The 24,833-nt window shown below is 44.2% G+C and overlaps 1 protein-coding gene across 4 annotated transcripts in view; it reads right to left on the reverse strand.

The window, feature by feature from the left end:
* Positions 1-759: 759 nt before the first annotated feature.
* Positions 760-24,833, reverse strand: part of fras1 (Fraser extracellular matrix complex subunit 1) — a 184,682-nt gene continuing 160,608 nt past the window's right edge. For all 4 annotated transcript variants that reach the window (XM_026321901.1, XM_026321900.1, XM_026321899.1 and 1 more), the window contains 29 exons: positions 24,660-24,779; positions 22,624-22,803; positions 19,287-19,411; positions 17,614-17,754; positions 16,843-17,070; positions 15,375-15,488; positions 14,256-14,406; positions 13,041-13,200; positions 12,726-12,894; positions 12,039-12,285; positions 11,235-11,579; positions 10,159-10,319; positions 9,879-10,026; positions 9,535-9,740; positions 9,287-9,443; positions 8,886-9,086; positions 8,535-8,722; positions 8,087-8,362; positions 7,630-7,862; positions 7,349-7,509; positions 6,824-7,038; positions 6,156-6,306; positions 5,731-5,838; positions 5,443-5,602; positions 5,121-5,237; positions 4,789-4,955; positions 4,293-4,498; positions 3,229-3,375; positions 760-2,796 (listed from right to left, as the gene is read on the reverse strand). In XM_026321901.1, coding sequence (XP_026177686.1) covers positions 2,215-2,796; positions 3,229-3,375; positions 4,293-4,498; positions 4,789-4,955; positions 5,121-5,237; positions 5,443-5,602; positions 5,731-5,838; positions 6,156-6,306; positions 6,824-7,038; positions 7,349-7,509; positions 7,630-7,862; positions 8,087-8,362; positions 8,535-8,722; positions 8,886-9,086; positions 9,287-9,443; positions 9,535-9,740; positions 9,879-10,026; positions 10,159-10,319; positions 11,235-11,579; positions 12,039-12,285; positions 12,726-12,894; positions 13,041-13,200; positions 14,256-14,406; positions 15,375-15,488; positions 16,843-17,070; positions 17,614-17,754; positions 19,287-19,411; positions 22,624-22,803; positions 24,660-24,779 — 5,564 coding nt within the window. In that variant the 3' untranslated portion in view covers positions 760-2,214. The remainder of the gene's footprint in view (positions 2,797-3,228; positions 3,376-4,292; positions 4,499-4,788; positions 4,956-5,120; positions 5,238-5,442; positions 5,603-5,730; positions 5,839-6,155; positions 6,307-6,823; positions 7,039-7,348; positions 7,510-7,629; positions 7,863-8,086; positions 8,363-8,534; positions 8,723-8,885; positions 9,087-9,286; positions 9,444-9,534; positions 9,741-9,878; positions 10,027-10,158; positions 10,320-11,234; positions 11,580-12,038; positions 12,286-12,725; positions 12,895-13,040; positions 13,201-14,255; positions 14,407-15,374; positions 15,489-16,842; positions 17,071-17,613; positions 17,755-19,286; positions 19,412-22,623; positions 22,804-24,659; positions 24,780-24,833) is intronic.

The following is a 24,833-nucleotide window of genomic DNA, read 5'->3' on the forward strand; positions in this document are numbered from 1 at the left end:
GTTACATGGGACATGTTGTTTAGCTCCGTGCTAGCTGCCTCATGCTAAGTTAGCCTACTGCTAATAGCCGTTTTAGCGACTTGCCAACTTTACGTTTTCAACTGAGAAAGAAGACACAAACTAACAAATTCTTATTTCGACTGTAAACACATCTACACGTTTTGCTTAATAACTGTGAATATGTGAAAACACGTAGAAGTAACTTAAAGCTAGCTAACTAACTTTATAAAAGCTCTATGGCTAATTAGCCACCAGCTAACAGCTAATGGTACCCGGTGCTAAGCACCCTGACCAGTCGGAGTCTGCTAACAGCTGGTTTGGGTGAAACAATCGGTCTCTGGGTCTGAATGAGAATCAGACACACAGATATAGAGCTGGAGTCCTGACACAGGGCTCTTACCTGGGGAGCAGGTACTGGGCGGGGCTTAACACGTGGGGGGCAGGTGGGGGGCGGGACTTAACGTCTGGGCTCATTTACATAGAACTGGATATTTATAAGTCCTGAGCTTAATAAAGGACAAAACCAAACGGTGTTTTTATTCAACTATTTTTGTGGCAAAGCTGCTAGACTATACTTTTTAATTGGTGAGTATTTTATATTCCTTAAAACATCTCTGAAGGGGTTCAATTTGTTAAATATCATGAATATTTGAAATTTTTAAAAGCACATCTACAAAATGTGTGTATAAAACAAATAAACCAACAGAATGCACTTAACAAAATAAAAACCAGACATTTAACACAGGACACTCATGGGAGTCAGAATATTTTTATTACTAAAAAAGGCACCAAATACAGGCATCAAATTGATAGCATTGTAATTATTTTCCACAAAATGATAGCACCAAAAATATAATGCTATTTTCCCAGAATTCCCAGTTCGCGTGTTGTTCGAGGCACACAGTTGAAAAAGACACGATCAGAGGGAAAAATGGAGAAAAAGACATGTCAACGTCTCACATGAGAGTAGTTTTTTTCTTTTACAGTGCTCTCCAACCAGTGTCAGACACTTAAAAACATTACAGTAACTTTAACAGCGTGGGTACATCAATAGCTGAGAATAACATAATATATTGTAGGAGAGTAACATAATACTTAAAAAACATTTGCTTGAGACATGAGTGGGTGTAAATAAAAATAAGTGAGGGATTTTGTGTCTTTGGGCGGAATGAAGGCAGGTAGACACACATCTCTTATAAAATACATTATTTAAAAAGTCATTATTCTCATTAGAACAGTTGTAAGGCTAAAAGCACTCAGTAATGTGGACGGGATCCAAACAGCAGCGTCTGATTTACTACAGTCCCATGGAAATTTCCATCTTCTCGCTCTAGCACAAGAAAAGGAAAACACCTTGGATGATTTGTTTTGATATTCTTGAGATAAAATACTGCATGGCACTTAATATTGGCAGCTGTCAGAGTAAATAAAATAAGAATTTGTGTTGAAACAAGTATTATCATTTATTTAACGTGACAGTACAAATGTCTATAAGTAAGGCGTGAAATACAGATCTTAAACGCAAACAAAGCTCCTGCTCATGAGGGAAGGAAAACAAAGGTTATGGTATAATTGCACTTGAATAGGTTTCATTCATTTTTGATATTATTTACAGTCATTCATCCTCGGGTGCCAGCAGGACACTGTAGGTGCTTAATACTTTTACATCAGTCAGAAGCAGCTGCAGCCGATGCAGAAATCACTCCACGGGAAAATTCTGGTTTGTTTGTTGATTTAGAGCTTTTCATTTATCTGCAGAAGGTAAATTCTGGCTGAAGGATGGAGGCAGGAAAGGAAGGTCTTCTACCCTGGCTACCACTCCACAGTAGTGACGTTTATTAACAGTGAAATGACTCGATGCAGCAGAGAAGTGTTTTTGTCTAAACAATCACCAGTGTATGAGCTACCAGTCACCATTTAGGTGCTCAGAGGGAAATTAGTGTCATGTAAAACTGTTAGGAAATGGCCATCAGTTTCAGATGGAGAGTGGATGATCAGATGCTGATGGTTTTCTGTGGTTTGTGGATTCCTGAGGTAGCCCAGTTGTGAAATGAATAAAATGCTGCATTGCTTTCTACACGTCACACTTCCCTTTTTCAAAGTGGTATAAAAATACATTTCGCTCATCTATAAACTTTCTTTTAGAAAATACCTATTTTTCAGATTTTACTGCCTCCTCCTCCTTCTCTTCTTCTCTTCTTCCTACTCAGTGTTTCAGACCTCAGTGCCGTCGTTGAGGTTGTTGTGCAGTTTGACCTCCAAGTTAACCTGTTTGACCTTGGCTTTGCCGTTGGCCTCCTGGTTGCGGTTGAGGATGTTGATGTTTCTCACTGTGCAGTGTTTGGTACTGAAGTTCTTCTCCACACACTTGTCCATGCACACTTCCACCTTCGTGTTGAGGGGGTATTCTTCGTACATTTTCGGACTCTTCTTGCTCTTCTTCTTGGCCGACCGTCGGCAGCGGCGGAACAGGAAGCAGGAGGCCAGCAGAACCAGGACTAGAAGCGTGATGGCGGCCACGCCCCCACCCACAGAGCTGCCCATGTGGGCGTTAAAAGTGGCGGAGGGCCCGGCCTCCAGGCGCAGCGACTTCATGTTGGTGCCGTTTTTCACCTGGTCGCCCTCGTTGTCATAGATGAGCGACTCATCAAGTGTCAGCCGCCCACTGCGATCCACCAGGTCCCGTTTGGGGCGGCTCAGCTGATAGGTGACTGAGCGCTGAATCCTGGGGCTGGACCGTGACTCTGGTCCAATCACATAAATCACCTGCAGGTACCACTGGTGCCCCGCCTCCACCTGGCAATCAATGAGAAAAGCTGACCCATTATTTCAGACTCTAATTAAATCGGATCCCATCGGACAAATTCACATTATTTAGCTATTCAGAAAATTAACATATCTGTGAATCTATGTTCAATTATCAAAATGAAACATGACATTCCTGATTCTGAAAAAAGGCAGTGACTGATTTTTTCTGCCACTTGGGGCCAGAGACAACAAGCTGTAAACCCCACACGTCAACAAATCATCGTCTTTTAAATGATGCGTTGAACTGTTACTTATTCACACATCCAGCAAACACAGAGCACCAAAAGCTCTGATGTGGAGTTCTGTTTTATTGATGAACTAAAGTCCAATATTCACTCTCTTTCTCTGTAGCTTCTAAATGCACCACCATGTTCACCCGCTGCCCTCTAACTCGCCCTGCCCTGATGTGATTCCACACACCTTGTAGAGAGCATCAACCTTCATTGTAAAGCCATCGACACCCGGCATGGCCGTCATGGGCTGCAGCTCCGGGATGTCTGAGGCAAAGTGAGCCTCGAAGGGAACGTCGTGGAAAAATCCATCGCATACGTCCGGCTGTTTACGGTCCTGCAGAAGAAAGGTGAAGAGAGAACATGATCAGAGCTCTGAGCACCTGCAGCGACCGAATGTTCTGCTTCGCTCTCTTTTCTCAAACACGAGGGTCGGATGTAACTGTGCTGAAACCTGAGGGGTCGGGGTTAAGAGGTTAGGGATGATTTTACAGTACATGACTTTGATTCTGTAGAATAGTTCAGTATAAACTATGCAATAATCTGCAAGACTGCACAGTGAGTGAAAGACAACGACCAGACACCAGGAAGAGAATGTGCATGTAAGATAAAAATCAAGAAGAAGGTGATATAAAGTCAACTAAAGCAATATGCCAAAATAAAAACACATCAAAAGAAAACCTGCTATATTTTCTTAACAGTTACAGAATAACTTTACACACAAATAGCAAATAAAAAGTTACACTATTTAACCAATACATTAATCCTGGTCCAAAAAATGGCACCCTTGAAAGATCTGGACATCCACTGTTATAGACTGGCTGACCTTTATGAAATGAATAACCTGATTATTTGTAGGCACCATGTAAAGGAACAGAAACACTGAACTGAAACCTTCGGTCCTCCCTCCCTCTCCTAATGATTATTTTAATCAGACATCATTCTTCATGGCCAGAAAGTGAAACTGTTTCATGGAGTGGGTGCAGAGGTTGTGTTTTATGAAAATACATGAGGTCAAGTCTTTGCTGCAGCAGTCCAGTTCTTGTCCTACATGAAATTTCCCTAAAGAACAAGGAGCGTCACAGATTCTCCAATAGTGGAGAAGACCTTTATTTAAAAGAACTGAGAACCAGCTCTTACTTTTTCTGAGACACAGCATCGATGTGCTAACACTGACTCCTCAGTATGTTAGTGTTTAATATGTAATGATGATCTTGGTGGATCATACCACAATAAAGACAGAAATATTTGTACCAGCAGCAGGAACCGATGCTTGAGGTGCTTGTTGGGTTGGATGCAGCCGTACTGCGGACCCTCATTGTACAGCGTCCCCGTTGGGTCAAAGAAGGGGACGTACCCGTCCCTGCCGGTGCAGAGGTAAACCTTCTCCAGCTGCAGTTTGTACGCTGCATTCAGGTTCTGTTCAGGGTTCCACAACACTCTGCCATACAAAGTCTGACCTGCAGGGGGCAGCAGAGGAACAATCTTTTCTCTCATTAACAGATCACATGACACATCATTTTTCTGCATATTATTAAACAAATATGGTTCATGTGCAGGAAATTTGACTGATCTTTTATCAAATGATTGATCATATCTGCTAAATTGATCAGAAAGGTCAGTGGGGAATCTCCTAAAATTCAGTTTAAACCAAAAAGCAGTTTGTTGTAGTTTCAGCTGATATTTCTAAAATGCTGTTTTAAGAAGGTTGCTCAGTTTTTCTACACATAGTCCAACACTTCTGCCATACCCATGGAGAACGCCCCCTTGTAGTCCATCTCAGCCATAGAAACATCAGCAGTGGATGGGTCCATCATGAACACCTTGTCGTTGTTACACAGCTGGAACTCCGTGTTGAGGGAGTACACCACAGGAACAGGCCTGTTGGTCTGCTGGAAGGCGATCGGCACCAGAAACCTTTTGGAGAACAACATCACAATTCTGAATTGTGTTGTCTTGCTCAGAAAGTTCTCAAATTACACTGGACTCAAGGTGGACTTCAGTACCAACATGTATCTGAGGAAGACACCGTAATAGTATGACTCTGCAGAGCAGTAAGTCACAGGCTGCACAGGAACTTACTTCTCTGGAGCGTGAGCCGTGCAGGACAGGGGTTTGTCCCCGGGGTCGATCCAGGGCTGAGTGGGCTGCACAGTGCACGGGACCAAGAAGACTGTGTACTCTCCAGAATAGTCCTTCCTGTTGGAGAGAGACAAAATGATCACTACCAAGACAGTCATCAGGGGCCTGGTCTAGAGCTCATCTGTCACTACAGACATTTCCCTCTTCCTAAAATAAAAACGATGCATAAGATATAAATCCTGTACAATCTGAAATAATCTGGACTTCATCAGGTCAGGTTTTCAGCCACCATCTGTTTATGGTTGTGAATAAAGCAACTGACCTGCTGTAGGAGCTAGTAGCTCTCCACAGCTGGTACGGTGAGTCGAAGGTCTGGGCGCTCCACAGCAGCTGCATCTCAAACTCAATGCCGCCAAGGTGGTCGGGAGCCATCAGGCGGGACTTGTGTCCGGGCAGAGTGTGATGTTCAAGGACAAACTGACCTGGAGGAAGTAAAAATGTAAAAGATGTATTAAAAAGATAACAGACAGTTTCTAAGACAAACCAAAAAACTATGAAGTTCTCTTGAACCCTCACATTTAAAAAGATGCAGTGGATGTTTTGAACAGACCTCTGAATTTGGCGTGAGTTTTGAACTCAATCACCAGGCGTCCATCTTCTCTGATGTAGATCCTGATGATCTGCAGTCTGGCTGAGAGGACGCTGTCAGTCTGGATACCTTCACACACATAAAACACCAGGCAAGTCAGTCCGAGGTCAGAACAAAATCCAAGCAGAGGTGCAGCACTGCTCACAGTCCAGTCCATCAGGAGTCAGATATTTGCAAATTTAATCAAATGCATCTCAAAATTAAACACTGTGCTTACTTCTAATTATTTAGACCTAAACTACAAGGTACATAAAGAAACTTGTTGATGGCTGCAGTGTCTGTTCATAATTACATGTTTGAGACACTTGAGCCTGTGCTCAGTAATGCACAGATTAGGTCAGACTCAAATATCACGATCCGCTCATAAAGAAGGAAGAAATCCTGACCTGTCCTCCAGAGCACAGTGTCGTAGAAGAACGAGAACTCCATCTCAGTGTGATGTTCCAGAGACGCCCAGCCTCTCGGTGCCGTCACGTAGATGTAGGACACATAGAGGGGAACCTGCACCGTCAGGAAGGACTGAGCCGAGTCCCGAACCTGAAAGAACCACAGTATGTTTCAGTGTGGTTTTCTGGGACCACACAGGGTCACATGAGGACTGGAAAACCACTCTGAATAGAACCTTTTTGTGGTTAATTTACTGTCCTCACAGGATGTTCTATATAAAATGTGTTAATATGTTCTTTGCACTATAATTGATTATCATAAGATGATAAAAATGTCAAATCTTTTCTCCATATTTCCACCAAGGACATTTTTTCAGCAGTTTTTAGGAAGCACATGGGTCTAAAGCTAAAAAAAAAAAAAAGAATGATGATGAAACTTGACAGTTAATGCTCGAGCAGAAAAAGCAGTTTCACCTGTTCTGGACCTTTCAACGTCTCAACTTTTAAACAAACATGAACAAAAAGCCGTAAAAGTGCTCAGAATAATAGAAGGTTTAAAGATGTACCGACTGACCAAATCTCTGACGATCAACACTTTGATATGACAACTGACTATAACAACTGACCTGAAGAAAACCCTCATGGTATCGGATGGTCACAGACAGTACCTGGAAATCGGCAGTGACGGAGCCTCCACACACGTCGATGAGCTCCGTCATATCGTAGTAGGCGTCGAAGGTCCAGATGCAGCTCTTGAGGTTGAGGTGTTTGTAGAGCTGGATGCTCTTGGCCTCCCGGACACTGGGGTTGAACTGGTACGGGCGGTCATAACCCGGCCCCAGAGAGATGCTGTCATAGGATACGTCATCGAGGAAACCCGTCTCTGTGGAGGAGTGTCGTCGAAGTTTGAGTTAGCTGGAACGAGTCTAAAAAAACCCTTTGTGCTATGGTCACAGACAATAATACTTGATTTAATCTGCTAAAGGTTTAACCACCTCATTGCTAAATATATTACAATATAAAACATGTTCCTGGACAATGAGACTAATGATGCTGTAGAAACAGCTGCAGCATATTTCATCAGACACAGTAAATGTAAATGCAGAGGACTAGATTCGATGTCCTGCTTCAGCTCTGAGGGGGTCCCACAGCAGGCCCATTTGTGTTTATACCAGTGTGTGTCTGTGACTGACCAGAGAGACCCTGCAGGTCTTTGAGGGTGACCAGGTTGGAGCAGACATGCTGCTGCCTGTAGATCGACTCTGACAGCAGGAAGTGCAGGTTGTGCAGAGGCATAGTGGACACCAGGGGGAGCATGCCGTCCTGATGGGGGATCTGCACTGAGATATGGATACTAAACACAAACACAAACACAAACAAACAAACAGAGGAGAAAATGAACAAACAAAACGCCAAGTTTTAGTCAAGACTGTAATCCGGTTTAAAGCGTCGTCATCCATTGGACCCTGCTCACCGGTTGGGGTGCTCCTTGTGCTTGACGTCCAGGTATTTGAGCGTGGCGATGAAGGACTGGGCCTGGAAGCCTCTGGCGGTTCCCGTGGTAACAGGCGTGTGGCAGATGGAGCCCTCTGTGCCGATGGTGGCGATGTTGCTCCTCAGTGGCATTCCAAGGTGACCGGCCTTGTCCCGGGCCTGAGCCACACAGCGGACGTGGAAGCGACGACTGAAATAAATACTGTCCAGGACCTGGAGGCAGGAGAGGAAGCAGAGAGGATAAGCCCTGAGAACGTGCACTGCAAAAATTTAACAAAAGCTCAGGTGGGAACTGTAGTTTTAGCCACTGTTACTGAAAGAGGCGGGGTCAAAGCACATTTAAGGGTCTGTTTTTGACTGCAGCATGTGGTCATCAAAACAAACTGCAGTGTGTGTGTGTGTGTGTGTGTGTGTGTTCCCGCTCCTCTTCAGCTCACCATGTGGTTGACGCCGGTGTACGGGGTGGTGTCGGTGACTGTCTCAAAGGGGGAGCGGGCGCCGCTGGTGTCGGTGGGTGCTGCCACTTCCCAGGAGAAGTGAACTTGGGTCTGGTTGATTCCCGCCTCCTCGCAGCGCTCCTTCATCACAGGGTACTTGGGATAGTGGGGGTCACAGGGGGTGACACACACCAGAGGGTAACCGGGGGAGGGCGTCTTCTTACTGCCCTCCCTGGTTACCTCCTGGACGTGGTCATAGTCAGCGAGAGAGACCACCTGGGGACAAAGAACGATGGAGAATGATCCTTTTGTCTCTCTCTCTCTGTTGCAAACAAATAAATTCACTGAAATCTTTTAGCACTCTGCTTATGTTGGTGTTTTCTGATTTCTGTCATTATTTCATTTAAAGTCCAGTGAACAAACAGAGGCTGAGTTAAAGTTTCCTTACAATGGGTGTAGCAGGGAGGATCAGGCTCCCTGCAGCCTCCTGGTCCAGAACCGTCACTGTTGCCATAGTGATCTCTCCAAGCACCGCCTCAACGGGGTCGTCCGGACCGAGGACCAATGAGAAGGACTCGTGCCACTCCCTGTCCTCATTTGACAGAATCTCCACTTTGAACAGGACATGGTCCATTCCTATAAAGCCAGAGATATTTACTGGTTTAGATGTATCCTCATCACCTCTCTGATAACTTTTAATCCTAGATCTGACGTTAACAAACATACAGAAAATAACCTGTTCTTAAGGTGCCGGGCTGTTTTTTTTAATTAGTTACATCTGAATCTTTTTAGCACTGACCGGGGGTAAATTTGAGCACTCGGCTCTTGGGATTGTAGTCCATTCCAGACTGCGCTGATCCATCCCGGGTGCTGCAGCGGACCTTGGAGGTCCGGTCCAGGTCGCCTCTGCGGATCACCTTGACGTTGAGCACCTCAATGCCATCGGGACCAGGAGGCTCTCGGACCTGATAGGACGCCTGCTCGAACTCGATGGTGGGAGCTGGAGGAACAGGAGAGAGCTGATGTCACAGAGCTGCAATGATTAGCTGATCAGTCAAATCAATAGTCAATTAATAGTTTATTTTTAATTTTCCTTAATTATTAGAACAATTACACCAATATCTGCAGATTAATCCATAATGAAATAATCGTTACCTGCAGCTCTATTCACTATCATATCCTGACCGAGTGCCTACTCACCATCTTCATCATTAGTGATGGTGATGGTGACGATGTCTCTGGCACCCACCATGGCACCACTCCAGTGGTCTCCCAGGGGTGTCCCAAGATGCACCTGGAACTCCTCCTCAGGCTCGAACACAGAGTCGTCACTGATGTGAATCGTGCAGTTCTTCACCTGGGGACCCAGGAGGTTTGAATGTACAGGTGATTTCATTAATAATTAATTAATATCTTGGATTATTTTGGGGAAAACAATAATAATCCACCTTCTCTCCTTTGAGGAAAGTGATGCGTGACTCGTCGGCGTTCCTCCTCTCCTCGAAGTCGTCCATCACCATGGCCGACATGGTCCGGGTAAAACAGCGCGCCGAGGACTTGAAGGACAGGTCGCCCGTACGGATGACGGGGATGTGGAGGACGCTGTCTTTCTCCTTCACGGTGTAGGCGCTCTTCTCAAACTGCATGCTGGGAACTGAGAGAGGTGATGACTGCTGTGAGACAGCTGCCTGCAACTTTGAGTGTAACTACCACTCAGTGTAATTAAGGATGAGAGACATGAGGCTGAAACGAAGACGGCAAATGAGGTTTTCAGTCGTGTGCGTGTACGTACTGTCCTGGAAGGTGTCAGTGATGACGACACTGGCTTCATAGGGCTCTTGCAGCACAGCACCCTGAGGAGAACTGAGGAAGACTACAAAGGACTCGGATCCTTCGATAGATGGATTCTGGATGTCGTCCATGATGGTCAAACTGCAGGTCTGTAAAAAAAAAAACCCCAAAAAAACAGGCCAGAAGCTTTTTAAAGGAGACGTGCAGAAGTAGCACAGGCTAAGGATAAAGATATAAAGGGACCTGTCTAGGTTAGTGTGTGACAGCGTCTGTCCCCTCACCTCCTCTGTTCTTCCAGGTTTAAACTCCACTTTCTTGGAGCTGGGGATGTAGTCGATTCCCGGGCTGGCCGAGGGAGGGTCTGAAGGTCGGGTGGCGCACCACACGGACGTCACCGAGGACAGGTCGCTGCCGTGCCGCAGCACCGGTATCTCAATTGTACCTGGAGATAAAAATTAAATTCTGGTTTAAAAATGTGGAAAGAATCAGAATTTCTTCATGATGGAGACAAATCACAACCAAGGCCATAAAACACTGTGTGACCTTGTTCCCAGTGTTTAAAGCTATTAAAGTCAAGTACATCAGCAGGAAAATCAAGAGACAAAGACACAGACTGTTGCAGCTAATTTTGCTGACTGCTCCGTGGTTGTTGTTTCATCCAGGACCAAAGCTGCGTCAGAGCAAACAAAAGGAAAAGAGTGACAGAGCAGAGACGTGAGGGATGGTGGTGGTTGAATCTATTAACATAAATCGCTCTTCTAACTAACATGTGACAGCAGCTTTGAGTTAAAACCCTGTTACAAGTGACTCCAAAGAATTACAACTGTCAACAGTGAATTAAAAACAGCAGCCCAGAGTGTGTGATTACAAAAGGCTCCTATCAGTCCACTTCAAAATGTCTTGTCAAATTTAATTAAGAGTTTTAGGAAAGGTAGGGCAGCACGGTGGGTTTAGTGGCCCTGTTGCCTCACATCAAGAAGGTTCCTGGTTTGAAACCCATCAGGGGCCTTTCTGTGTGGAGTTTGCATGTTCTCCCTGTGCTTGTGTGGGTTTTCTCCAGGTCCTCTGGTTTCCTCCCACAGTCCAAAAACATGTATGTCAGGTTGATTGGTGACTCTAAATTGCCCATAGGAGTGAGTGTGAGTGTGTGAGGTTGTTTGTCTCTATGTGGCCCTGTGATGGACTGGGGACCTGTCCAGGGTGGACCCCTGCCTTTCACCCAGAGAGAGCTGGGATAGGCTCCAGCAGATCCCTGGGACCCTGGTTAGGAATAAGGGGGTACAGATAATGGATGGAAAGAGTAGGGTGACAGAAAAAAATCAGGACCACACATCGACTCTAAGAAAACAGCTCATACCAGCATCTTCACTGAAAGTAAAGGTGGCGTTCCCAAGAGAAACAGTCGATGCGTCGTTGGGTCCATCGATCACGACCTTGGCCACTGTCACGTCCCCAACACGGGCGTTATCGGAGGCATCTGCCAGCACCAGTTCGAACTCCTCAGACAGCTCGTACTCGCTGTCGTCGATGAGCTTGACGTCACAGGTGGACATGCTGACACCGGGGCCGAGGACGACGCGGTTGTCGTTGGACATGCCCCGGCTCTTGTAGTCGGAGCCAGATTCCAGCGCGTGGAGGCTGCTGCCCTGAGCAGACCTGGCCACCGTGTAGCAGAGAGCTGACACGGTGCTGGAAGTATCACCTGAGTGGAGAAGAGGCCAGAGAGGAAAGGTCAGTGCTGCTCATCTCATCATCATCTTGACATTACAGCCTCAATTTCCATAAAATGCACAACCTTTAAAAATGAGCAGCACATTCTGGAGAACTGCACTACACCTGCCTTTTCTAAATCACTGGACTCTGTGCCGACCCACATACATATTTCCCTGGATTTATGTGGCACCTCAAGAGTTTGCTTCATGTTTTACCTTTAATTTTTCCAATTTTCCAGGTAAAAACCCCAAAGAAACTGGAAGCAGATACTGTTTACGTACTAAGGTGTTTTAAATAGGAAAATGATTCTTCATGATTAGTTTTCTGTCCATGAAGTGGGGTTGTAACTGAAAGCCGACCTGCTTCAGACACATTCATTATATAGCTGTTTTTGTATAGTATATAAAAAAGTGAGAGGAAAGTAAATGGGATGTTTGGAGCTTTGCACCTTTTCTCTCAATGGGAGCGTGAATAAAGCCGCTGCTCTCGTTGACGTGGTACGTCTTCTTGTCGAACTGCAGAGTCGGTTCGTCCTCGGTGTCGTTGATGTTGACGACGGCGCGCGTGTTTCCGCCCATCAGCGCGTACACAGGCATGCTCAGCTCCACGTGGAAGCTCTCGATGCCCTCGAACACCTTGTCGTCATTGATTACTATGGTGCACACTTTGGTTTCTTCTCGCTCGTCAAACTGTACCTGTGAATCAACACGACGGTAGTGGGTTTTTGAATAGGTCACAGGATTTAGTTCATAACAGCAAATGTATAAAACCAAGGACACAGATGATGGAGGACACAGAACAGGAAGCTCATTTCTTCTTTGTGGGATCAGTGCATGTCAGAATAAGGTAGGAATAAATTAATAACAGGGAAATTTGCAAGTCCTGGTGTTTTACTTATGGGTACAACTTTTTGGAGAGGGAAACTTCTTGAAAATAGTCTAATAATGAAATAAATATTTGCAATCGGTTATTAAATTCACCACTGTCAGATGAAAACACTTAAAGCAGATGCAGGAGTTTGAGACATAACTAAAATGACGCGTGATTGTTGCAGAGGCAGAGGAAGACTGAAGCTTTGGCGTTTTATTTTGAAATTTCCTGAACAACAGCAATAATAAACGTTGACATTGGTCACCTGTCCAGCAAATTCCACATAGTCCTGCTGGCCTGGACTGGAGCCGACGCTGCTGGTGGAGGTGGCGCCGCCCTGCTCGGTGCGGCAGAGCACGATGGCGTACTGGTTGAGGTTACCTGTTCGCTTCACCGTCACCGCCACGGTCCCGGCCTTCTCGCTCACATTGTAGCTGGAAGCGAGAGGTTAGAGTTCAGGCACAAACTGGTACAGCTCATCCAGAAAACAACCCAGAACATTTGTTTAATTTCAGGACAACGGTGACTTCTCCAGTAGTAAATGAAGTGATGTCGGTTTTAGTAAAAGCCTCAAACTGACCTTTTGTGCTCAAAGCTGATGAGTGACCACTGGATGTGGAAGACATTGTCGCTGACCACATTTGGTTTGCTGTCTTTGACCAGGAACTTGAAGTTGTCCATTGTCTCCTGGACGTTCTCCTGATGGAGCACGTACCGGATCAGACCCAGGTTTACATCAGCTGGAAAGGAACAAAGTCAGTTTAATGAAGACTGAATTACTTTGATTCACTCATTGTCATTGTTTCCTATCATCTTTTCTCCTCTGATCACACATGGCATGGATCTTTACCCAGCAGCTCACTCTGACCTCCCTGTGAGGGAAGCACCAGCACAGACAGACTGTCCCTACAGGAATTCTCTCTTAATAACAAGAACCTTTGATAAGAACCTATTTTCTGTGAAGTAATGACTCTGTAATTTGCAGCCTCTGGCTGGTTCCCATTACTTAAACGAAAAAAAAAAGACAACTTGGAAATGAAAATGAAAATCATCACTTAAATTTCTGACAATTTATACTTTCCACATTAGGCAGGACAGATAGAAAAGGAAATAGTGAAAGCTGAAACAGGAGGGGATAAGAGTCCCTGCAATAGAAAATAGTCTAGATGACCTTCAGGTGGCCCAGCATCAGATAACACAGATAATGAAGACAACAGCAGTAAATGGGACCATGGAAAGGTAAAGAATGTATGCGCTAATATCCAGAAAGCATTTTCAGAGCGAGCGTAGGATTGTGGCTGAATAAAAGAGCAAATGTTTGTTCCAGTAAATCCCAGCCGCTCAGGGTAAAGCTTTATTTCAGTGGCTGGATATTTCTTATCATTCAGAAAATGATGTTTACAAGCTCCAAATCAAGAAAGCGACACATCAAAGCGAGTGGATGGAGCTGTGCTCCAGCCTAGAGGATCAACAGTTCACTAAAGCACGCTGACATTGATCCAGGCTGCAGCCTACAGGTGGAGATAAGCAGGATCATGATGAGAGCGCTGTCGACTCAAACTGCAAATTGGAAAGTGAAGGAGCAACATGCCCAGAGCTGCTGAGGTGCCTTTGAACAAACATGCAGGGAATAAAGGACAGGCAGGACAGGTGGACATGAGGAGTCAGGTTTCTGTCTGTGAGTCCTCGACACGTCTCCTGCTGAAAGCCCAGAAGATGGTCCCAGCTCAAAACTGTTAAACAACATATATTCCTATGTTGACATGTACTTGCTGTAAGGAAAGAGCCTCTGTACCTTGTGTAAAGGTGGTGATGGGGTTGCCAGGTTTGAGCTTGGTCTCCAGGAAGCCGTGCTTTGGCTCGGTGGTGATTTCATAGACCAGCTGTCCGTCATCTGTGTCTGGGTCCATGGTCAGCAGCTCCTTCTTGGTGATCAGGTTGGTGGCCTGAAGAAACAGAAATGGCTCCTGATGCTGAGACACGGGTTTGTTTTATACGACTCATGGGTTTTTTGGAGTGCAGAGATGAGACTGATACTCTGTCATTTTGATTCAAGTGCCCTTTAGGCAAAATCTCCAGAGCTGCAGCCACCTGCAGCATGTTCTGGAGACTGGAATCATCCTCATAACCATGTGCTGCCTTTTAAAATGATAAAACTATGATATTTTTCTGTACCGTTTATACCATTTCTCATTAAAAACAGATACACCGATATTAAAAACCATTTGCTCCTAAACAACCCTCAATTGAAAGGATCTAAAGGTGTATGAATCTTGTTAATTCACCAGATGCTGTGGCAGGCAAACAAAACAGAAGGCATGTATTTTATTATCTAAAAAAAAAAAAAGGCCTCTCCATTGGAAAAAAACTTTTCATTTCATGATTCTTATTATGTTGAAGTTTATCTTCCCTTCCTGCTGTCAGGAGCAGCTGCAAGAGTTTAACATCCTGATAATTTGCCTCAGTGATAAAACATCTGAGACTTAATTAGCTGCTGTGCAAACACAGCACAGACATTTTTACAACGTCTGCCAGAGAAAAGAAAGGCTTTTATTGTGATGAGGTGTTTAAACCAGCAGGGGGAGCAAGTAAATTACACATTATGAGCAAACACTGGCAGCTTCTCTTTTCCCCGCTGTCTGTCACAGTTAACAAGTTACGATGATACAGTCAGAATATTCACAAAGATCTGTGTGTGTTGACGCAACCACCGTTCTCAAACACTCTCCTTTTTTTAAAAATGGTTTTCTGGACTCTCTAACACACCAGCCCCCTGTTCATTCAAACCCTTTATCTGTGAAGAGTCCAGTGAAAACACAGCCTTCTCCTGGTGACCACTGACATTAATAAAGTGGAAAAGATCTAGACCCATCACTGCTTTTTCACCTATGAAAAAAAAAAAGAGGATTTCTACCTTGTTGTCCATGTATTCCAGCCACTGCAAGCCCAGGTTGGTGACGATACGAGGTGTGCCATCATCAACTGGTAGAATATCAATCTTGAACTTCTGGGGAGCGGCTGTCACGACCTGAAAAACCCAAAGAGTTTACATAAAAAACTGATGGTGGAGATGATTCTGGAGAAGAGTTTATTGGAGGTTTGCCTGCTTGTGAGATTTTATTCCCTGTTTCCTCAAAAACATCAGTTCACCCAAACCATAAAAAACATATTTCTTTAATTAGCCCTGCTGGTCTTTAGCCATGCAAATAGCTTCGGTTTTATTAGGCCTGATACCTGCTCCCCCAGCAGCATCTGGATACAGAGCGATGATGCACAGACTTCACTGTGAGGAAGTCATTAAAGCAGAAAGTGGAAAAGTTCTCTCTGCAGGTTATTACTGTACTGATTTGACCGATGCTGCTCAGGCCACTTTTAACATTCAGCACTCATGCACACAGTTCATAGGAGCTCATGGCAGCAGCATCACCGCACAAAACATCTTCTGAGCTGCAGAACATGTGTGAGCATCGAGCCAAATGTCCCCCAGGTGACGGGAAAATAACAAACACAAGGCTGAGAAGTGAGTGTGTGATTGGTGGCATCAATACTTGTCTGCTGTCATTCAATTTAATCATACAGAGTAGTGGTAGTGACACGGGGTGGAGGACGCTTGAGCGATGGAGAACTTGACAAACTGAGGAGCCAGTTGGCCCAGAGGCTGCTCATAACTGCCACCATTAAACTGACATGAACGACTCACATTTACAGATGTAGACCTGTATTTAATGCATTCAACGTCAGAGGTTTCAAAATGAGTCCACACTGTGGTTTCTAAAAATATTCTCACTCCACTAAAATATCCAAAAAAATCACCCCCCACCCCCCGCCCAAAAAAATATCATCATTTTCAAACATGGATGGATTACTGAACAGGCAAGGAGCCAGGAGCTCAGGGGGTCCTAAACTGAAGAGCTGTGAAGAGGCTGTTGACCTTTCTACTGCAAAGTGGATTCAAAAAACTACAAACATCCACAAAATGAGAAAAAATAGACACGAGAGAAAACCAGTAAAGAATAAAAAAAAACACAAAATGTCTAAAAGAAATCCACATTTTGTACAAGTGTCACTCTTAAGGTGTGGAACCGAACCAGGTCCTGATAAAGATAGAAGCAGGAGATCATGCGCTGCTGATTCACACCTGCCGTCATAAAAAGGTCAGAGCGGCGTCTGCCCACACACACGCAAACACGACCTTTAAATACACACACACACACACACACACGCAGACACACACCCAACACATGCCTTAACGCTGCTATTTCGGTCGTAACAAAAATGTCAGGAAGCTGCATCAGACGCGCTCCAGCAGCCAATCTACCTGCAGATTTAGCCTTCCTACTGTGGCGGAAATGTCAGCTTTTACATCACACACATGATGTTACCTCCTTGCCGCCTTCCTCCACCATGAAGAGCAGGTTGGCGCCGTCGGCCACGGTGAAGGTGAAGCGGTCCTTGAGTGAGTTGGAGCCGTCGTGGTTGTAGCTGATGCGGTTCTGGTAGATGTCGTCCATGGTGAAGCTGCTGGTCTGTCGGTAGTGCTGGCCGTTGCTCGTGCGCTCGATGGTGCCGTGACGCGGAGCCTGGACCACGGTGAAGATGATGGACTCCGCCTGGAGGGAATCAGGTTTTAGCAGAGAGGGACAGAGGAAGACAAGTGGACCAAAGGAAAGAAAGAGAAACGAAAAGCTTGTACATCTGTTTTGGTTGTCGAGTCATTTCGTCATTACAAAGCACATTTCTCAGAAGCATTTTGCACTGATGCTCACCAAACTGAACTGAGGAACCAGAAATAAACTCTATCCAGTCACTCTCACCACTGCAGAGAGTCCAGCTACATGTAAATATAACTGTTTCCCTTCTTTAGCGGATATTCAATGGCTTCTGATTTTGAGTCAGGTTCTCAAAAAGCAGGTCCCCCAAAATAAGAACCTGCAGTTCTCACAAAATATGTCACACAGTGAACTGATGGGATAAACAGTGCAACTCTTCCCTTTAATTAACAGAAATCAGTGTAAACTTGTCACCAGAGAAAACAAACTTTAACCAGCTTAACTGCTGATCACTGCCAATTATGTGGAAGTCCTGCCATCTCCCAAACTGGTAAAATGATTCTAAAAATAATGGTTGGGATTTAGGGATTTGTGCAGTTCTACCTCTGTGTCTGCATCGGTGGCTTTCAGCTCAAATTCAGTGATGGTCTTCCTCACTCCCTCCTGGACCCTCATCCCAGGAACCTGGAGCAGAGGCAGGGAGTCGTCTACTGGTTTGATGGTGATGTAGAAGGTCTGGGCGACCTGACGGCAAAATGCATAGGACGACATGACTTCAGTATGAGGTAAATGCAGATCTGGAACTCTTCTTCACCACACGGGGACAGATTTCTTCACATAATGAAAACAATTACAGTGACAAATAACTCTTTCAACAGAAAGGCATGTGAGTTTAGTAATGTGGACCTATTCTTTAAGCTAAATTAAACCCTTCAGTTTAGGACACAGATGATATTTTCAGTATTTTCCACTGACAGCAGTGCTGACAATGTAAATGAAATCTGCCACTAACTAAACAGCTTTGATTGAGGTGAGAAAACTGGGGGATTTTCTGTTATGCTGTTATGGAAACTTTGAACCCAGATGACTGGGCCCAAACAGCAGAAACAGCAGTTATAACAGCAACTGTTTACTTGCGTGCCCTTGACCAAGACCATCTCACCACACACTGAGTAGAACATTCTGCTTTGGTATCGAAATGCAAATAACGGGCCTCCCATTTGGACAGATGAGAGTTAACAAACGTAAAGGCACCGAACCACTTCACAAACATTAACCACTAATGTGGCCACAAAAGCCTCACACACAGCTGGCAGCCAGGCGTGAAGGCCAAATGACCTTTTTCACATGTTTACTCAAGTCCTTGTGGTCCTCATTACTCTGGATTAGCAAGGCAGATTTATGCATTAGGCAAACTGGGGGGTCTGGAAGGGCTGGAGTGCCACTTCCACACTGCACGAAAAGCCTTAGAGTTTCGTGTATATTTATGTTTTAAAATTCCTTTCCATTGAAAGGGTATTGTAAACTTTTAATATGAGACTGTTGCAAACTAAGAACAAAGCAATCTGAAGAACTTTTTATGTCTTTAATTCATAATAATAAGGACGCCTGCATCACCCGAACAGAGTCAAAGCGATGTTTGAGCTTGAATCACAAACACGCCCACCTGCCTCTTCATCTGAATTTCTGATTAAACGGTGAGAAGTGGCCAGTCTGGGGTCATTTACTGTGCACCTGGCTACAAATTTTGCAAATCCTGAAGCAAAAACAGCTGCTGTTTTTTGTCCAGTATGCCTGTGGAAAAATAAGTTTTCCTTTTCAGTGAAATCATGCAAACTTATTTTTAAGCCTTAAGCCTTAAACAATAAAAAATAATTGGAGGTGCATTAAATGCAAATAAAATATTGTAAAGGTGTTCCCCAAAGCACCTGACTAGGTCTCCTGTTATTTCCATTAAAGTGACAACAATCTATCAATCAAACTGAAGGACAGACTTCATTTTACTCGTGAGATTCTGAATACTTTCACTTCAGGCCTAGGAATGTCCTTCTAATGAAACATTTGAGAAGTAAAAGTTTTTAATAAGTTTATATTTAGCTTTCGGTGCATTTAATCTGGTAAATTCCATTAAAGTCAGACACATCTTTTACAAGCTCAGTGGCCACAAACAGACATTGCTGAATTGTAAGGGGTCACAATCTGAACCAAACCACCTCCACTGGGCCCTTAAGGTCTTTTTATCATTTCCCCTCATTTCTGTGTATCCCCTCATTCACCTCATTTGTCCCGTCGGATACAGTGAATGAGAACTGGTCGGCGTGCTTTTCTTCTTCACTGGTGTGCACATACTGGATGCTGCGTGACACCAGATCGGCCTGGGTGAATGTGCTGATCCTGGTGCCTGACAGAGACGATCAGCAGTTGTTAGCCAAGTTGGAACAAACAATAATCGACTTCCACTTTCATTCTTTCTTCCTGGACACTCATCTCAACACCCATATACAGCATACACACACAAACACACACCAACGCACATAAAACAAAAAATCCACTGTTTCTGTTTCTCTTCTAACACATGCTGCCACTTTCACTTTACGTTATTTGTTATTTATGGATTTTGTTGTTTTTCTGCCTCTTTTTTCTGTGTTGAATTTCACTGTTTCTTGTTTCCTTTAGAACTTGAGTTTTAGATTTGGTCTTTTCTCTTTTGGTTAAAGGTTTTATGAGCCCTCATTGGCACGAGGGGGGGGGTACTCCTTTTTTCTTTTCCTTTCTGACTTTTAATGTTTGCGACTGGAAGCTTAAAGAGCCTTGCAGAAGATTTTTGAATCATACCTAAATGTATTCATGGCCATATTTGATATATGAAGTGTGTGACACTGTCATAAATTAAACCGTTGTGCATGATGAACGGAAAAAGGTTCAACCAAGTTTCAATTTTCTTAGATTTCCCTCACTGCTTTTTCATTTTCTCCCATTTCATTTTCTCAACCTAAGATTTGACGAATCGAAATGTTCCCATATAAATTACAATATTAATACTAGATGGGTGATAACAGACTTCTGTGCTCAGAAATGAAAGTATGTGAGGCCTGTCATGTTAAAACTAACAGCACTTTACCATAGACTGGTATTATTTTTTAATTACTGTGGGTCACACAGGCCTGTCACTGTATGGAGGCATATTCAGGCATGAATAAACGGGCCTTTCATGCTTCTGATGATTTTGATGTGAAGTTAATAACTTGTTGAATATTACGGCTCAGTGATGGCATCAAAGTTATTTCCCTGAGCAGGGATGGTTGAAAAGGTATTTCCCTGTGCAAATGGGAGGAAATTAAAAAAAATAATAACTCTCACTGAAACAATATTAAACAAGGAGGCTAATAACTGATTCAACGTGACGTGAAACCAGCAGAAGTCTGCGGCCCCCCTCGCCTGTGTCATCTGTTCTCTGGCTGGAAGTTTATGCATCATTAAAATAAGGAGTGACAGGCGGAGAGACAGACCCAGTACTCAGTCAGTGATGGAAAGCCTGCTCTTTCTCTGGCACATTAAAGGGGATTGTATCTCCACGTCCATTTGTCTTGGCAGAAAGCAGGAAAGGGTTTATTTTTCAGAAGCTTAAACAGCCTAATTGCTTTGTAGGCAAAACTTTGTGTGTGCAAAACTAATTTATTTCTTTTATATCACCGGCACTAAATCCTTATTTCACACATGAAGTGACAAAAGTAAAAGCCTTCGGGACTTTTGTTTACAGTTGGCTGAAGGGTTTTTGTTAAGATTAAAAAGTACCTCACCTGTTCCCGCAGGTCAGTAGGTTTAGGTTAATACAGTTTGAGTAAAGAACTTCACTATCTGTTTTTGCTCTTTGCATGTTATCAAAATTCCAGATATTTCTGAGAGAACGCCTTAGTTGGTGCATGAAAGCTTTGCTGGGATGGATTGTTGATGTAGATTTGTTGATGATGATACTGAAAGTCTAACTCGTGTTGTGCAGCTCGAAAAGTTTTTAATTTCATGGAAGGTCATGGAGTCGGTGAGAAAACACCACAGTTGTTTAGTGTTTCAGTCTGCCTGCCTGCAAAACTATCATTTTATCTCCTTTAATGACAGATTCCTGGCACGAAACACATGAATGAGGCCAAAGCGCACACACATTAACACAAATCCACCCCCAGACTTCAAACTGCCTCAGGTTCTTGGTATATATACAGCTCATCAGAGCTCTGGACTTCATCGTATTTTGGTGAGCTACATGTCCTTCTCCAGATGTGTCTCTGAGAGAAGTGTCAATTTAAGTAAGAAGACTTTGAGGTGAAGCAGCTCAGGCTTCATCAAGTTGTCTGGCAGGTGCCTCTTGACAGAGGGGGGGGTCATAACCTCACCCAGGTAAGAAGCCTTTTGAAGACTTATGCTTTGAAAGTGGGCACTCGTCTCTCTGTGCTGTTACCTTCACATAGCTCGCAGGCTGACGAGCCCTCCCAGCGGAGCGGGCAGCTAGCTGTGAGTGCTAGAACAGGATGACAGATTGGTGAACGGCTAGCGGTAATTAGCCGGAGCCACTCCATGGCTCTGAGATGAACTGAGGCTTGAAGACTGTAGAGTGGTGTTAACATCCAACTAATTAGCATGCTGCAAGAGCACGCAGCAGTGTGTGTGTGTGTGTGTGTGTGTGTGTAGGGGGGGGCGTCTTCAGGTTGAGCTTCATGTGTTTCTTCACATCGATTGTTTCTTTCTTTCAAGAGCTTGGAAAAGAAATGAAATGTTTTTAAGGCTGAATTCATACAATGTGTGTATGTGTGTAGGTGTGCCTGTGTGTGCGTGCGTGCGTGTGTGTGTGTGTGTGTGTGTGTGTGTGTGTGTGTGTAGTTGCTTGAATAAGTGAGAAAGGAACTGGAGCGAGGTTCATTATATTTGATTCTTTGTGTGTGGAGTTAATTATGAAAGATGGAATAAAGCTCTTTATATTTATAGTACATGGGTCTGTTTATTCTACACACACACACACAGGCACACACATATACACACACACACACACACAGGCACACACATCTATTTTCTAAAACAGTCAACATTAACATGTTAATTATTACAGTGTCTCCTTTATACGATGAAGAGCAGCCAATTATTTTTATTCTTCCCGTTTCTCACATCAAGAACCAAATGGATTTTAAAATTTATTTCTATGTTCTTAAATAATCCGATATCTATTATTATCATAGAACTGCTGGAAGATCTGAATAAACATTTGGGGTGTGCAGGTCAAATACTCTAATGTATAAATGTCATTTAACTGCAGTCACTTCACTGACATTCTGGTGATTTAGTTTATGAACAATGTGTTTTTCGTGAAACTGGAATGAAACTGTGTGAAAACCAGTAGAAACCAGCTCAGACAACAGATCTTTAAATTTCCATCCTCTCAGTGATTTCTCATACCTGCTGGCGCTGCGATCTAAACCGAAGAGCAGGTATTAAGTCGACCACGACAGCTGCTGTTTTTAAGGTCAAATATGAGTTTGAACCTCAGTCAACCTGTTATGGGTCAATAATCTTTTTCATCCTAAACTGAGCTATGTTGCCTTTAGCATCATCAGGTTCCCTGCCTACCTGGGTTGGCAGCGTGCTCCAGGTGGCCCAGGCTCGTCTGTTTGGTGATGCGGTAGATGAGTTCGCCCGGCTCGCTGTCCTGGTCGCTGGCCGACAGCTGCAGCGTGGTCAGCTTCTTCATGGTGTTCTCATCCAGCACCAGGCCTTTGTTCACCACCACAGATGGAGGAAGGCGATCCTCTGGAGGAGGTTAGTCAAAAGAAGATTTTTTAGTAAAAGGACATAAAGATGTGAGGAGTCAGTTTGTGATCCTGGTAAAAAAAAAAAAAAGGGGAAATCTAGGCTAAAGCAGTGGAGGAGAAAGAAGCTGAAAGTGATTTGGAGAGGCAGTGAGGAAAGAGAGGAGATAAGAAGATCACAGGGGTATGTTAGGAACTGGTGAAATTGAGAAATAACACAAGTACAAAATCGGAAAAGATTAAGTTGGGTGATGGAAAAGGAGGGTGTGGGGCCTATCGGGAGGTGTGAAAGAATGATATAGGTTTAAGAGATCTGCAGAACTGGATTAGAAAGATTGAAAGAAGGGCAGGGAAGTAATCAAAGGACAGTGTGGCAGGAAGAGATATGAGCCGAGCTCCACTGTAGTCACACGTGAGAGAGTGGAAGGAGGAAAAAGTGAAGGAATAATACGGAACGAGATAAAAAGTGAGCTGAGAAAAATATGAGAGAGTCAGGACACTTTTCAACCGTGAGGGACAGACGATCCTTCAGTCTCCAGCGGCTTCTGATGCAGCTGCTGTCAGGACCTGGATTTTAACGGCTGGACCACGACACCAGGTCGGTCGGGTCTCCAGGTGGAAGTGAGTGAAAAAACAAAGTTCTGGGGGTGTTTACTCTTAGTCTGTTCTCCCGTTCACTGACACATATTTAACTATCACACTTTAAAACCATCTTTAAAATGAGCCTTTACATGGTCGAAATATTGGAACACCTACTCAAATAGTCCTTCAGAAACATAATTAATCAGCAATGGCAGATCATTTTTCGTGCACTTCACAGTTCACGTTATTTTTTTGCCAGTAAAAACTGACAGAGCTAAGACCCAAAGCAACAGGAACCAGCCAGACTGGAAGACACTGCATCTCTCCCTGTGCAGAATTTGGTTTTTGGTACTTAGTGGATCCATGAAGACCTTCCCTTAGAACAAAGTCATGTGTTTTAAAGTATAAACATTAAGTTAACAACTAAATAATTTTTTACTCGCCAGGAATTCATGGAGCTTGAAAGAGCAAAGTGTCAAAAAGGTTTTCAGGTTACGAGGAAATAAAAGACATGGAGACAATAAATAGTTACCATTTGCACTGAAAGCAAAAAGGCCAGATGTTACAGGTAACTGTCTCAACTCTATGTTCCCATGTTCTTTGCCCATTAAATAAACGGCTATTTGTAATGAATGGAAACTCATCTCACACAGTTTAACTACATTTTTCAGTCAGTTGCTTCTGAGTGAAAAAAGAATAAACAAGCTAACAAGCTGTCGACCTGGGAGGGATTTAGGACTGGGTGAACATTTACCAACAGTGGTTTGTATTAGGGGCAGCACGGTGGGTTTAGTGGTTAGCTCTGTTGCCTCACATCAAGAAGGTTCCTGGTTTGAAACCCATCAGGGGCCTTTCTGTGTGGAGTCTGCATGTTCTCCCTGTGCTTGCGTGGGTTTTCTCCAGGTCCTCTGGTTTCCTCCCACAGTCCAAAAACATGTATGTCAGGTTGATTGGTGACTCTAAATTGCCCATAGGAGTGAGTGTGAGTGTGTGAGGTTGTTTGTCTCTATGTGGCCCTGTGATGGACTGGGGACCTGTCCAGGGTGGACCCCTGCCTTTCACCCAAAGAGAGCTGGGATAGGCTCCAGCAAGTCCCTGGGACCCTGGTTAGGACTAAGGGGGGATAGATGATGGATGGATGGTTTGTACCGAAAGTGGTTTTAGACAGTTTGTATTCCAGATGTGTGTGGGCTGCAGTGAGCAGGCAGAACAAAGAGATAAATGTGCAGCAACTGCTTCTTCCTCTCCGTCAGACGAAGGAGGAGGAAAGCCTACCGAGCACGCTGATGAAGAAGGACTGATCGATGAGTTTGTTGCCCTCTGGATCGACCAGGTTGAACTTGAAAAACAGGCTGCCTCCCCTCTCGCCCTTCTCGTGGCTGTACTGCAGCAGGCCTGCAAAAGCAAAGCAGAAATGAATAAACAGGACAGTGGGTCCACCTGTGCACA

Source organism: Mastacembelus armatus, chromosome 9, assembly GCF_900324485.2.
Source record: "Mastacembelus armatus chromosome 9, fMasArm1.2, whole genome shotgun sequence".
Lineage (NCBI taxonomy): Eukaryota > Metazoa > Chordata > Actinopteri > Synbranchiformes > Mastacembelidae > Mastacembelus > Mastacembelus armatus.